Below are 15,515 nucleotides of genomic sequence, written 5' to 3' on the forward strand. Positions count from 1 at the left end.
CTCGGGAATATCTGAACTCTCTACAGTGTTTCCCAACTCATTCTTGCTAACTCCTTCAACAAGTAAACTCTGTTCAGTTTCCAGAGCCTCTGTATGTGTCTGACCTTTCCATCAACCCAAATCTACAACCGGCATTTGTTAACACAGTGGTCCTGTACAGTTAACTGGCATTATCACGATGTTGAGTCCTCCATAAACATGGTATATCCCTCCACTTAATTTAGTCCTTCACTTACATCTTTCAGTGTTTTTATAATTTATAAAGTTCTTCTTTAAGTATAGCTGATTTGGGGGCTTCCCAGGTGGCTCACTGGTAAAGAACCCACCTGCCAATGCAGGAGACGTAGGAAACTCAGGTTCAATCCCTGGGCTGGGAAGATCCTCTGGAGGAGAGCATGGCAACCCACTCCAGGATTCTTGCCTACGGACGGAGGAGCCTGGCGGACTATAGTCCATGGGGTCGCAGAGTTGGACACGACTGAGTGACTGAGTGTGAGCACTAGCGTAGTTGATTTCCATGAAGTTCTTCCGAGTAGATTTATTCCCAGGCATCTTATACTTCTGGCCACTGTTATAAAAAGTCATCTTTTTATAGACATGCAGTTGATATTTTCACATTGTTAGGTATTTAATATTGTTAATTCTAACAGAGAATGTATGTTCTCTTGCATTCGTTTCTAGACCATGGGTTAGCAAACATTTTCTGTAACAGGACAGACAGTAAATGCTTTTAGCTTTGCAGGCCGTACAGTCTCTGATGCGGCTACTTGGTGCTGCTCTCGTAGTGCAAAAGCAGCCACAGTAGAAAACTGTAAGTAAATAAAATGTTATTTATAAAAAGAGGCAATGGCCAGATTTGGCTCATAAGACAGTCTGCTGACCTCTGATATACACAGCCATGTTATCTGTGAATAAAGCATCTTTTTTCTTTCCAATTCATGTACTTTTAATTTTTCCTGCATTACTGGACCTGCCAGGACTTTCAGCTGGATGCTGAGCAGAAGTGGTGACAATAAGCATCCTTGTTCTAAGGGATACTTCTTATTGATTCTCAAGGGTAATGCTTCTGAGCTTCTGTCTTTGGAAAGATGTTTGCTACAGGGTTTTTGTAGATAAACTTTGTCAGGTTCAGAAAGTTTATTTTTCTCACAGATAGCTAAGAGTCTTTAACCTATGGGTACTGTACTCTGTCAAATGCTTCCTCCTCAGCTTCTGGGTGAACTGTCCTCTAGTGCACCCCCCACACCTGAAAATATAAAGACAATCACGGTGACATCTGAAGGCAAGTAAGAGAGAAATAGGGGGTACTAGCTAATGAACAGTGTTAATATAAGAAATAAAGAATAAACAGTTGGAACAAATGTGTTGGTGCCTACAGTCAAAGCTACAGTGTTAGGAGAATATCTGTCTGCTATGCTGGGAGATCCAGAAGGATGAGATTCTGACAGAATACTCCAGTTAGATGACAGCTTGCATAAGGTCAAAGATAGGAATTATTGATGACATTTTCCTTCTGGCAGTCAGAACTGTAATTCATTAAGGACCTAAAAATAGCCTGGAAGAAATCATGAAAGAAGAAAGTACGTCTGTCTTTAATAGCTATAACTTGTTTTTGTTGTTTAAAAACATGTTAAAAAGCTCATTCTGAAGTTTTTGCTTTCAGTTCAAAATTTAAGTTTATGACTATGCTATTATTATAGAGTTAATAAACCTATTTCATTATCTCATTAATTAAAACTCAAACCACTAAAGGAAAAGAATCTGCAATGCTCAAAGGTTTACACAGACATCACCAAAAATAAAAGAAAACCACTTACCATAACTGATCAATAAAAGGACAAAAGGAATGTTTTTAAATAGGTTCCTTATTGATTTCACATAGGAGTACTCTCCAGGTGGACTGTCTTGGAGAACTGCTTGAGCTTGGCTTGGTGGGTATTGAGGTTTTTCTTTGAATGCTGGCAACATACATGAAAAGGAAATTCAATATACGTGTCTTCCTTAGTAAGCAGACTAAATTTAGTTTAAGTTTAAAGAGGTAGTAAAAGTCTTTTGTGGTAAGGCTTTTCATTTTCACTAATTTCTAAGTGAAGAATAGTTTGGTATTATCATCTCAACCCTCTGAGACTGACTAAAACTCAGAGATTTGGCCAATTCACATAACTGAACTACAAAACCATCAATAATACTACGTTAAACTTTGCCCAGGGATTATTCCAGTTTTAGTTAAGCAAGATTAATTTTTACTATGTTAAGTATTCTATTTCTAAATTTGGTTCAATTTGTAATTAGAGAGAAGGTTAGATATGAGTAAGCCAATACCTTATTGAACTTTTAGAGGACGGGCTTGAGTTAGTACCTCTTTTCTCCTGAAACCTGATACAAAGTTCATCATTTCTAGAACTGAAAGGGTCCAAGAGGATTCAGAGCAGAGCTAGGTCCTGCTTGCTGACCCACCTTGGCTGCATATGGAAAATCCAGGGGTAGAGCTGAGAGACATAAAAGTATGATACATGGTTTCTGAGATCTTAAGTTCTAGTACTGCTCATTTCTACGGAGTTATATCACACAACCTTCTCAGCCAGACATTTAGAGACTGCCCTTTTGCTGAGCAACGGAGGATCTACCAACTTCCTGCAACAGATGGCAAAGGAGAGATTTCTGTAGGGTTTCGCTAGCTGGGAATCAAGACTAGAAGAGCTGATCTGCTAAGACTGGTACAGCAGAAATTAAAATCTAGTTTGGGTATTGGCTCAAAATTTTAAATTAAAATAGATGGGAAATGCTGTATTTCACTGAATCTAAAATGGTCTGATGTTGGCACTCAATGATGTTGGCAGGCATCAACATAGTTATATAGTTTTCACATAATCATGTCTCAATTTCCACCAATGTTACTTGCCTCTGGTATTTTTTTTACTGATACAAGAATATTGAACTTGAAATCTGCCCTCTTAGCAAACTTTTAAGTGTATAATAAGTATTGTTAACTACAGGCATAATGTTATACAGAAGAGCTCTAGAACTTTTTCATCTTAGATGCCACTGATGGATTGAGAATAAAGGAATATTTTCTAAAATATTAGAACTTCCTCTTTCTCTTTAAATAGTGGCTATTTCTTTCTTCCAACAAAGAAGGCCTGCTTTGCAGTTTGACAGTGGGCTAGATCTGATGGACCTGGCTGTCGATTGTAATCATGTGGAAATTTTTAAAAATACAGATTCTGAGAGTCTACCTAAGGCTCAATGAATCAGGATGTCTAAAACAGAACCTTAGAATCTGTACTAAACACAAAACTCAACACCCAGCCAGGTTTGAAAATTACTGCAAGAGAAAGAAACTGTTTTTAAACTTGTATACAATATTTTAATTCTCTATCTGCTGCTAAAAAATTTAAAAATTACAGTTCTTTGCTCATCAAACCATGGATTAATTATGATACAAAGAAAACATCAAGCTAAAAGACTTCTATTATTATAGGTCTTACAACATAAATATTTACTTTTTAATATCTTTACATTGGAGGACTGGTAGACATAAAGCGTTTAAGTGGTTGCAATCCCTCCTCTTCCTTTCACCCTATGTGCTCCTTGCACTGTTGAGGACGTCTGTTGCCCTTTCCTGAAAGACTCTTTGCATCCTAGTTAAGACAGGAGATATCTCTTTTTATTAATAGTGGTAAAACAGAACTCACACAGTTTAACATTTCAGAATGTAAAAGCTATGCTTATGATGTAGTCATGGGTGTTCAGTGAGTCTTAAGTCTCTAAGATTTTTTTATTTACTGTGGCAGAATAAGTCTAAATGGCTCAGATTTTAACTCAAATGCAAAATGAAAACAAGTTCTGGTAGTCTATAATTCCATCAGACTTGTTTTCTCAACACAAGGGCTATCTCTTAGTTTCAGGAAGTTAGCTGCTCTCCTAGACAAAATCAAGCCTTTATCTACTAGCAACGCAATATAGTAAAGTCAGGCTTCAGTCTATGAAGAAAAAGAAGAATCAAAAAACCACTGATCTGTCACCCTTTTTACGCTGCATTGCTCTTTTTTCTTTTTCCTTTGAAAAACAGACTTCTACTTTCTCCCCACCAAAAAGTTGTACAAATAAAATAATTAACTAATAAAACTGTTATTCTCCACCCTTGGCAATAGGCATGGAAAGTAGCCACAGGGTTTTTGGGCAACACATTCACACTTCTCCTATGATGAGTGAGTAACAAATCTACTGTATTTAGGACCACCTCTATTTTTTGAAATCAGATTATAATATTATCTTTTGATTTCATTATTTGTTCCTGTGTGATTCAAGCAGACATTACACATATTAACTTATTATAAGACAAACACAGGTTTTAATCCTGGCTCTGCCTCAACTTACAATATGACTCTGAAGAAATCAATTCCTGCTTCTCAGCTAAGATAGATTTCTCATCCATAAAATGGAGATAATAACAACAAGCTGGTATGAGGATTACATGATATAAAATATGTAAAATAATTTTGTAATTATTGAGCACTGTCCTTTTGAGGAATATTTATTTTTAAAAATCAGAATTTTCAGGGAACTCGCTGGCAGTCCAGTGGTTAGGACTTGGCAGGTCCACTGCAGGGGGCAATGGTCAGGGAACTAAGATACCACATGCCGGGCAGTGTGGCCATAAATAAATAAATAAATTTTAAAAATAAAATAAAATCAGAGACTTTTCTCAGGACTTGAAATTCTGATAGACTATATAAAATATATATCTATTAGAAGTTTATAATAGCAACCAATATATAAATATCTTGAATATAAGAATAAAAAGTAAAATCAGGCATATATGTTTTATATTTTTTAAAACTTTAATAGTAAATATTTTGACTGCCATTAACTTTTGATTTCTGTCATCTATTCATTTCAGTGAGTCAGGATGATAAGGATTTTAACTGACATACTTAGGTGATACAGTTTACCGATCTGCATAAGAACAACTTTCAAATAGAACAGCATTATCACTTACACAAAAGGAATCTGAATTGAAAATTGGACTAAGTAAAAATTAAAATGATATGTTTGCATAAGTAACATTTTATTAATGGAATTAGACTGCCTAGGCTCAAAATTTTGTCTTTAGCATTTACTAACTGTGACCATGGGTAAGTTAAATTCACTTAAATTCTGTGCCCCAGTTTCCTCATCTATAAAATAGAAATGATAATATAGTGCTGCCCTTATAGGGCTGTGAAGATTAAATGAAATATACCGTGTAGTATGTTTTTAAACATATTTAGGGCATATAAATCAAATGTTAGAGACTATAAGTGTTCTCCCAATAAAAATGGGGTATTAGTATGAAATTCAGTGGAAGGTTGGGATCAATTTTTAGAAATGCTAGATGGATTACACTTGCAAAGGGTAATAGGATTACATGGCATGAATCCTCAAGTTAGTATTTTTGGAAGAATGCTCAATACCAATTTGGTATATATCACATTACTGAAAAGCATCAGCAAAACTAAATTATTTTATAAGATTTGGTTGGTTTCCAAAGTATTTATGGGTAGAATTTAGAAGGAAATAGGATTGCCTCAATAACTGAGGAATTTTAAGAAAGTAGGTTTTTAAACTGTGGTGTTGGAGAAGACTCTTGAGAGTCCCATGGACTGCAAGGAGATCCAACCAATCCATTCTAAAGGAGCTCAGTCCTGGGTGTTCTTTGGAAGGACTGATACTGAAGCTGAAACTCCAGTACTTTGGCCACCTCATGCGAAGAGCTGACTCATTGGAAAAGACTCTGATGCTGGGAGGGACTGGGGGCAGGAGGAGAAGGGGACGACAAAGGATGAGATGGCTGGATGGCATCACGGACTCAATGGACGTTGAGTCTGAGTGAACTCCGGGAGTTGCTGATGGACAGGGAGGCCTGGCGTGCTGTGATTCATGGGTTCGCAAAGAGTCGGACACGACTGAGCGACTGAACTGAACTGAACTGAGGTTTTTAAAGGTAATCCAGATTTTCCTCAACAGGAATTATTTACTAATAAGGAAAACAGTTACATTTTAAATTTAAATGTCACAATTTTAAACTACACTTGCATAACACAACTGTATATTATCTTGCTTTTATATACTATGTTTAGTATCATAAGATTACAGGTCACCAAACAAAACTTGACAACGAGCTTTTTTTTCCTATTACATTTCCATTCCATTTTTTTTTCCATTCTTCCTTCCCATTTCCACTTCCACTGTCTATTCATAAGCCATAAGTATATAAATAAGTAATTATATACATGAATAGCTCTCTTTTAATTTCTTAAGTAACACAGGGTGATATGCCAATTGTCACACCTATTATTATTTTTTGTCCCATTCCTTTGACAAATAAAAATCTTGCGTTTGTAGCATCTCATATATATACGTTTAAATACATATGTGTAATATATATGATTTTATATCTAGAGATATCTTATATACAATCTATTACTCTCACTTCTTCCAAAGAGATAAGCAATTGAAGACAATAAAAAAGGAAAACCAGAATTTACGCAAAGATACATAGCAAGCAAAAAGGATTTTATATTTTAATAATTCCTATTGCCAATGGAAGATCCATTTATGCAAAATGTATATAAACTATATTTCATATTTCATCTAGCAAACCAAATATGGATACCAGAAAAGTAGATAGAGGTATTTGTTTTTTAAAAAATATAGATTTCTTTTAAAATTTTGTTAGACTGCCAAAAGACTACAGGGCATAATTTGTCCTTTTTCGGTCGTCAGCACAGAGCAAATATGCCACTTCCTAACTGGAACATAAAAACCAACCACAGTAGCCTAGACATGTCAGAATACTTTAAATGCTACCAAGAGAATATTTTGTTCATTATTTTAAGGGAAATTAAATGCGTGGGCTGAGTTTCCTCTCCCTGGGTCCAACAGTTCATCTCTAAAGGCGATCTCTATTGAAACACAAATTTTCTCTGAAAACTGAGGATTTTTTAATCTGGTGATCATAAAACTTGTATTTTTCATTACTATTATAACCATGGTAAAAATTAATATATAAAATTTAAAACTCCAGCTGTAATGAAATTTAACTATAAATTTTAATGATTAAAAGACAGCCTTTCAACTTTATGGTTCCTTTTTTCTTCAAATCCATTTAAGATATACTGAGTGCCCAAAAGCCATGCTAGCAGCGGTATTACTTTAAGTAAGCCTCACCTACTCTTTTCCCTGAAATCAAAACTGTTTCCCATGAAAAACAAACTTTAAAAAGCAGACCTTCCCAAACCGTCTTCCAAACTGATGATGGCTGCTTGCAGCTGATCCTGACTGACTGCTTCAAGAGACAGGCCCGGACGGGAGGACTCGGGGACGAGTGGTGGCAACAGAGCTCTGCTGGAGTGGCCTAACAAGCAGACAGTTGCCACAGTTTGAAATTCTGCTGAATAGCTGGCTGCTGCCCAGGATCATTCTCTGGCCAACATTGTCAGATCCAGTTAATTGTTAAATTGGGGATCCCTGGAAGGATTTATCATTCAAAGGAAGGTGATGGCCTATTCGCACCATTGCAAAGCATGACAAGAACTTGTTCCTGGAGAGGTTAGTGTCTAAGATGCAGAACGTGTAGATGGATATGCAAAGAGAAGGCAGGTAATATGCGTGAAACCAACAGTTATCAGGAAAGAAAAATTAGTAGGGAGATAAATGAGATGAAATTAGTCTTCCAACCCTGAACAATATTAAGACAGATGTAACGGACCACAGCATATCCCTAGGGTTGCAGCATTCATGATCTAACCAAGAAAGTGAACAGCAAGAATGCAATAGGCAAACGGCACTTGAGTATCATCAATACAAGTTTTCAGGGCCGGTTATTTTTATTTTCCTATGTTTGTCATGCACTTATCTAGTTAAGCTTTAGGGAAAGTAACTCACTTACCAATTACTGTTAAAATAAATAAAAGTGTGGCGACAGCTGATGTTCCATAAAACATGGTGCTGATATTACGAGCCAGCAGTTGTGTGTTATTCTGTGTGCTGGGCACTAAAACTGGTGGCAGCAAAAAGCCAACTGCAGTTCCAAGCTGTAAAATAAACAGTTCTGTTAATTCTTCCTATTATAAGAGAAAAAAGTAATTAATACAACATTAAAAAAAAAACCTACTATGTATAAGGTGCTTTCGTAAGCTCTAAAGAACCATGTTCTAATGTGTTTTTACCATTCTACTATTGAAGGAAAATCGCTGACAAATGTCTTCCCTAGTCAATAAACATTTACTAAGCTCCAATCACTCAAATGATGCTGCTATAAAGTTGTGTAAGACACACTCCTTACCTTTTGGCAACCTAAATCAGAAAAGAGAATAAAAATACACGTGCACGCACACACAAAATGCTGAGAAAAGATAACCTACAGAATGGGAAAAATATTTGTAAAGCATATATTTGATAAGGCTCTACTATGCAGAACATATAGAGAATTCTTACAACCCAACAACAAAAAAGACAAACATACCAATTCAAAAATGGGCAAAGGACCTGAACAGACTTTTCTCCAAAGAAGATAAACAAGTGCCCAACAAGCACATGAAAAAATGCTCAATATTATTAGTTATTGGGGAAACACAAATCAAACTATACCCACTAGAATGGCTATAATTAAAAAAAAAAAACAGAAAATAACAAACGTTATGATGTGAAGAAACTGGAACTCTTGTACAATGTTAGTAAGACTGTAAACAGCGTAGTTACCAAGGAAAACAATTTGGCTGTTCCTTAAAAAGTTAAACATAGAATTACTATATAACCTAGTAATTCCTCTCTTAGGTATATACCCCCCAAACTGAAAACAGGTGTTGAATATTGCACATGAATATCCAAAGCAGCCCTATTTGCAATAGCCAAAAGGTGGGAACAACCAAACTGTCCATCAATGAATGAATAAACAAAATGTGGTATATCATTCAATGAAATATTATTTAGAGAATGAAATACCAACAGACGCTGTGGCATGGATGAACTTTGGAAACATGCTAAAAGAAGCCAGACACAAAAGGTCACATACTGCATGCTTTTATTTATATGAAATACCAGACTAGGGAAATCCATAGGGAAAAAGCAGATTAGTCGTTGCCAGGGGCTAGAGAGAGGGGGGAAATGAGGAGTGACTGCTTAGTGGAACTGGGTCTTCTTTGAGGGCAGATGAAAATGTTTGGGAACTAGAGGCGATGGTTGTACAACATTGTGAATGGACTAAATGCCACAGACATATACACTTAAAGTGATTAATTTTATGTGAATTTCACCTCAGTAAAATAAAGTTGGGCTGACTATATAAGCTGGAATCAAGATTGCCGGGAGAAATATCAACAACCTCAGATATGCAGATGACACCACCCTTATGGCAGAAAGTGAAGAAGAACTAAAAAGCCTCTTGATGAAAGTGAAAGAGGAGAGTGAAAAAGTTGGCTTAAAGCTCAACATTCAGAAAATGAAGATCATGGCATCTGGTCCCATCACTTCATGGGAAATAGATGGGGAAACAGTGGAAACAGTGTCAAGACTTTATTTTGGGGGCTCCAAAATCACTGCAGATGGTGACTGCAGCCATGAAATTAAAAGACGCTTACTCCTTGGAAGAAAAGTTATGACCAACCTAGATAGCATATTCAAAAGCAGAGACATTACTTTGCCAACAAAGGTCCGTCTAGTCAAGGCTATGGTTTTTCCTGTGGTCATGTATGGATGTGAGAGTTGGACTGTGAAGAAGGCTGAGCGCCGAAGAATTAATGCTTTTGAACCGTGGTGTTGGAGAAGACTCTTGAGAGTCCTTTGGACTGCAAGGAGATCCAACCAGTCTATTCTGAAGGAGATCAGCCCTGGGATTTCTTTGGAAGGAATGATGCTAAAGCTGAAGCTCCAGTACTTTGGCCACCTCATGCGAAGAGTTGACTCATTGGAAAAGACTCTGATGCTGGGAGGGATTGGGGGCAGGAGGAGAAGGGGACGACAGAGGATGAGATGGCTGGATGGCATCACTGACTCAATGGACATGATCCTGAGTGAACTCCGGGAGATGGTGATGGACAGGGAGGCCTGGTGTGCTGCGATTCATGGGTTCGCAAAGAGTCGGACACGACTGAGCGACTGAACTGAACTGAACTGATGATAATCATAACAAGAGAAATAAAACCGAGATATTAAAGGAGCTTCAACAGAGGGAGAGATCCGATTCTTTGGATGTGATAAGGAAGGGCCCAAGATAGGTTTCAAAAAGGAGCCTGAGGCAGAGATAGTAACATTTACCAAATATTTCACTTTCTCCCTATAAGAAGCTGGATAGAGACAATTTAGTGGGTAATTAAGAGTGTCCTAAGTACAGTATTGTGATGAGGAGAGGCTGTCAAGGCTGAGGATTGTGTAATTGATCATCCAAGCAAGAATACTAGTTGGAGTGAAGGGGACTCCACGAGCAGTTGCGCTCGACAACAGGTGTACATCTGAACGATTCTAGGCCAGTTGGAACATATGGTCACCTTAGTTAAGAGAGTACTTTGGAGGAACATCTTATATAGACTTGGGGTTCCAAAAAATTTCTGAAGGGGCAAAGATCCAGATAAGAAGTTAGAGCTTGCCAATTGAACAAGAAATGTTCCCAGTCAAGAACATCATGTACACAGGAAACAGAGAGCATGGCCTTGTGAGAAACTGATCGAACCCAGGTCTCCTGCACTGCAAGCACATTCTTTGCTGTCTCAGCCACCAGGGAAGCCTGAGAAACTGTACGCAGTGCACAGCTTCCCTCAGAGCAAAGGAAGCGGGTGGATGTGAGAAACAGGGGCTGCAGACAGGTGATGCTGAGCAACTGGCAGAAGGCAGAACAGGAAGTCACACTTAGTCCTTAAGAGAGTTTGACTTTCTTCCCCTAAGGGCAATGCAAGACAATGAAGGCGGGGTGGGGGGGGGTGGGGGGGGGCGAGTGCCCAGGACAGATTTGCACATTAGAAAGACCACACCGGATGCATGTGGAGAATTAGAGGGAAGAAAGCAAGAGCGCAGATAGGAAAATCCGTTAGCAAAGCTCTAGGCGAGAGCTGCAGATGGCCAAGGCTAAGCTAAGGCCATAGAAACGGAAAGCAATGAGCTAGAAGACAAGGCAAATTTTGATTGGTGGGGTCATGTGGGAGAGTCAAGTGGAAATATCTGGCTGACCAGTATCTATATGAGTCTGAAGCTCATTAATTTATTGAATAAATTCTTATGGGGAAACTACAATGTGCCAGGCACTATAGTAAATGCTGTACATTCAGACTATGTGCCTACTTAATGAAACTGAGCTTCTAATGGTGGGGATAGGAGATGAGCAATAATTAACAATTACTATGGCCCAGATGGTAAAGAATCTGCCTGCAGTGCGAGAGATCTGGGTTTGATACCTAGGTCAGGAAGATACTATGGAGAAGGAAATGGCAACTCACTTCAGTATTCTCACCTGGAGAATTCCACGGACAGAGGAGCCTGGCAGGCTACAGTCCATAGAGTCACAAAGAGTTGGACGTGACCGAGCGACTAACACTTTCATAAACATATCAGACACTGATAAGCACTACACAGGATTAAAGAACAATGGTTTAATAATAGATTGACTGGGCAACTTTAAATGGGATCCTCAAGAAATGCCACTGAATGATATTTTAAATGAATTTAAACTGAGAGCAGAGTGATAATAAGGTTGTAACAATGTGATCCTATGAGGAAGAACCGTCCAGGCAGAAAGAATGTTTTTGCAAAGGCCCTTATGCAAAATGCAAGCTTAGCGTTGTTTAAGCAACCAAAAACATATTAGTAAAGTACTGTCAGAGTAAAGAATTTAGATTTTAATTACTATGGAAAATCACTGGAGAATTCAAAGCACAGTTATGACATGATCTGATCTATGTTTTACAAAGTCCCTGGTGGTTCAGTGGTTGATTCCAAGCTTCCAACACAGAGGGTGCAGGTTCCATCCCTGGTCGGGGAACTAGATCCCAAATGTCAGGGCTAAGACTAGCCAAATAAATAAATAAATAAGGTTCTCTTGGGAATTCCCTGATGGCCCAGTGTTATGTCTCCATGCTTTCACTGCTGGGGCAATCTCTGGTTGGGGAACTATGATCCCATGAGCTGTGCAATTTGGCTGAAACATTAAAAATTTTAAAAAAATTTTTTTCTTAAAACAGGTTTCTCTCAGGTTAGAGACTTGGTACCGTAGATGGACAGAAAAAAAACAGGATTCAGGAATCAGACAGACCTGAGTGTGAATGCTGCCACTAATGAGGTACGTGGCTTCTGGAAAATAATTTTATCCCTTCAAGTCTCTGCTTCTGTATACATAAAAGGAGAAGACTAATAGTTCCTAACTTATTAAATTAAATTAAATGATACAGTGTGTGTAATGTACTTAGCATGGTACCAGGCTTTGTGAATGTTCAATAATGTTGAATATTATTATGAATGATCACTCTATAAAACAGGCTTAAGACGCATAGCTGGGGGTCGTGAGCAAGTGCACCGCTACCAGAGACAAGAAAGGATGAGAACACTTAGGGAGAATGTAGGAGGAAGGCCCAGAGCGATGCTAAGTGTCAGAGGGAAATCTATCTATAAGAAAACATTTCTATTTACTATTCATGAAATAGATAATCCATAGGTAAGGAGTTGATATTTCTATCATGCTCAATGAAGTATTAATCTTAAACATGATTTTGTAAATGAAAAATATTTTAAAGAACAGTTCCTATCCAAACATGCAGAAGCAACCAACTAAAATATGTCACAAATTATTTTGAATAGACAACTATATTTCAAACTATCCCTTCTTCTCTACTTTTAAAGGAAATAAATAAAAGCAGTAGGCCCACATGTAGAGTTTCTCTTTACATGGATTTTAAATAGATTTTACTCTGATCTTGAAGCAAGTGTCAGATCAGAAGAGAGTAACATTCTTTGGCTGCATAGCTGCTACTGCTGCTTAGTCACTTCAGTCGTGCCTGACTCCGTGCAACCCTACAGACTATAGCCTGCCAGGCTCCTCTGTCCATGGGATTCTCCAGGCAAGAGTACTGAAGTGGGTTACAGAGCTACATGAAGTGATATATGAATAGACAGAAGTGACGTTTTTGTTATACTTTTTTAACTTGATTCTTCTCAAGCTGAACACTCAATATAATTTACATAAACTATCACAGAACTCCATATGCAAAATTTAAATTATATTAAAAGGACCATTTTGCAAATAACACACACACACATGTGCACGCGCGCGCGCGCACACACACACACACACACACACACACATATATTTTACCTAATAATGGAACTGGAATGCTAATGGAATTTGAAACTATGGTGTTGGTAAAGTCTAGGAAACACCTTAATGGAGACTGGGCAAAATAAGCCACCTTTTTACAATGGATTCCATGATCTGCGATTTGTCTTGCATTTTCTCACCATTAAAAGTTGGTAACTGGACACAGTAATGCTGTGAGGTCCTTATCACTAGAACATTTGGCAATCGTTTATAAACGTCTGCTATGTACCAGGCACTCCACTGACTGCTAATACATAAAATTAAACAGAAGTTGTTCACATTGACCACTCAAACTAAAAACAAACTTCTTTGAATCCAATACCTTCCTTTTGCAAAGAATACACTGGTGACAAAAATAATACCTACCTTAGTCTCATTCACAGCTACACTCACAAGTGTTATGCATTTATGGGCATATACCATTAATTACTTTATAGGTAATTCTCAGAGATGACAAGGTAGTCATTTAAAACTGGGTTTGAAAGTTCTGTTTCCACAAATAAACCAAAACTCCTCTTTCATCCAAGACTGCTTCCTATTTTGTGACTACTCATCTCTCCTTCCTTTATAGGATGCCTCCCAAGGGTTCATCCATATTCCTAGACCCCGCAGCCTAAACCGTTTTATCTGGTCCTTCAGGATTCAATTTTCACCTATCACCCAGTCCTTACCTGATTCCCTAGCACAGCGGTGGCGCAAGCTGTGGACACCTCCTTGGGCCCAAACCACACTGAAGCGATGTGGGAGGGCAAGCCGAGGATGAACACTTGGGCCACGGAGCACAGACACTGGCCCAGCATGGTGACCCAGAAGAGATGCTGCTGCACGCTGCCGCACTTGATCCAGGCGCCCAGGCAGTTGAGGCCGGAGCCCAGCAGGGCGGTGAGCCGCAGGCCTCTGGTATCCAGCAGCCAGGTGGCCGGGAAGATGAGGGGCACGTAGGCCAGCATGTACACCATGGACAGCCAGTCTATGTGCACCGAGGAGACGTTGTAGAAGCCCTCGAAGACGTTGCTGATGATGCTGTACTGGATCCACTGGAAGGCGTTCACCAGAGAGTAGGCGCTGAAAGTCAGCAGCACCACAAAGCGCCTCGGCGAGAGCGCGATCCGGGGCACCAGCGTGCCCTCGCCCCCCGGGGTCTCCTCACCCGGGTCCTTGGGCAGCAGCCGGGCCTGGGTCTCCTCCTCCGGGGCCAGCGGAGTCTTCGGCCCGTCCGGGGTTCCCGAGGCGGTGGCCTTGGGGCTGTCCCGAGAAACCCCGTTCAAGGCCAGACAGCCGGCCGTGGGCCCGTTCTGCGTCTCCGCGCTCACCTTTCCGGCCGGCGCCTCCCCCGACACCAGCAGGTATCCGTTCGCGGGCGGGTGTCCGTTCGCCACCGCGGTCCCCTCCTCATCGTCCGGCCGCGCCATGTCCCCGGGCTACCCGGAGCCGCCGGGCGCCCCAGCTCTCCTCCCAGCCCTACACCCCTCCCCCAGCTTGCGCCCCAAGGCCCTCCAGGCGCCACCCCCCCCAAAACCCCTACCCCTCGGCCCGGCGCTCCTGCGACGGTCTCCCCAGCCGGGGGAGCCTGGGTGTGAACCGAGAACCGCAAAGCCGCGCCGCCTCAGTCAGCAGGCGAGGTCCTGGTCCCCACGCGCGGCCCTGGCAGGCGTCCCCCGGGTACCAGGCCGGGTAGGTGAACGCAGCGTCACCGCACGGTGGCCCGCGAGCCAATCAGCGGGCGCCCTCGCCTGCGGGAGCCAATCAGGGCGCGTCCGGAGGGGCGGGGCGAGGCACGTTTTGCCGGGTGGCGGAGGAGGAAGGCCACGGTGGAGGTCGCGCGGCTGAGTGATCGCCCCTTGGAAGGATGCCGTGGGCAGAAGTCCTCAGACTCGGGGATGGGCGGACAGGCGGGCGAGAGGCGACCCTTGGATCGAGTAGCTTGGGAGGAGAGCGAGGGGATAGGAGAAACAGAGCAGAGACGAAGAAGCGGTCATCAGTGTTTCCGCTTACAGGGGCTCCCCTAGAGCCAAGTCTGATACTGGCAGAGGACGAACTTGGCCTTCTGGCCCAGTGCAGCTGTCTGTCGATATCAGACCCTGCTTGTAGAGCAGACTGGACCAGGTTTCATGAATTCGTGCTATCTCGACATTGGAAAAACGCAGGAGAGCATTCTGTTCCAAGTAAAGAG

At 40.6% G+C, this 15,515-nt stretch overlaps 1 protein-coding gene across 1 annotated transcript in view; it reads right to left on the bottom strand.

The window, feature by feature from the left end:
- FLVCR1 (FLVCR choline and heme transporter 1) overlaps positions 1-15,026 on the bottom strand; it is a 28,853-nt gene extending 13,827 nt beyond the window's left edge. The window contains exons 1-3 of the mRNA XM_027956296.2: positions 14,014-15,026; positions 7,934-8,078; positions 1,818-1,958 (exon numbers count right to left, since the gene is read on the bottom strand). Of these exons, the coding sequence (XP_027812097.2) occupies positions 1,818-1,958; positions 7,934-8,078; positions 14,014-14,754 (1,027 nt within the window). The 5' untranslated portion in view covers positions 14,755-15,026. The remainder of the gene's footprint in view (positions 1-1,817; positions 1,959-7,933; positions 8,079-14,013) is intronic.
- Positions 15,027-15,515: the final 489 nt, after the last annotated feature.

Source organism: Ovis aries, chromosome 12 (assembly GCF_016772045.2).
Source record: "Ovis aries strain OAR_USU_Benz2616 breed Rambouillet chromosome 12, ARS-UI_Ramb_v3.0, whole genome shotgun sequence".
Lineage (NCBI taxonomy): Eukaryota > Metazoa > Chordata > Mammalia > Artiodactyla > Bovidae > Ovis > Ovis aries.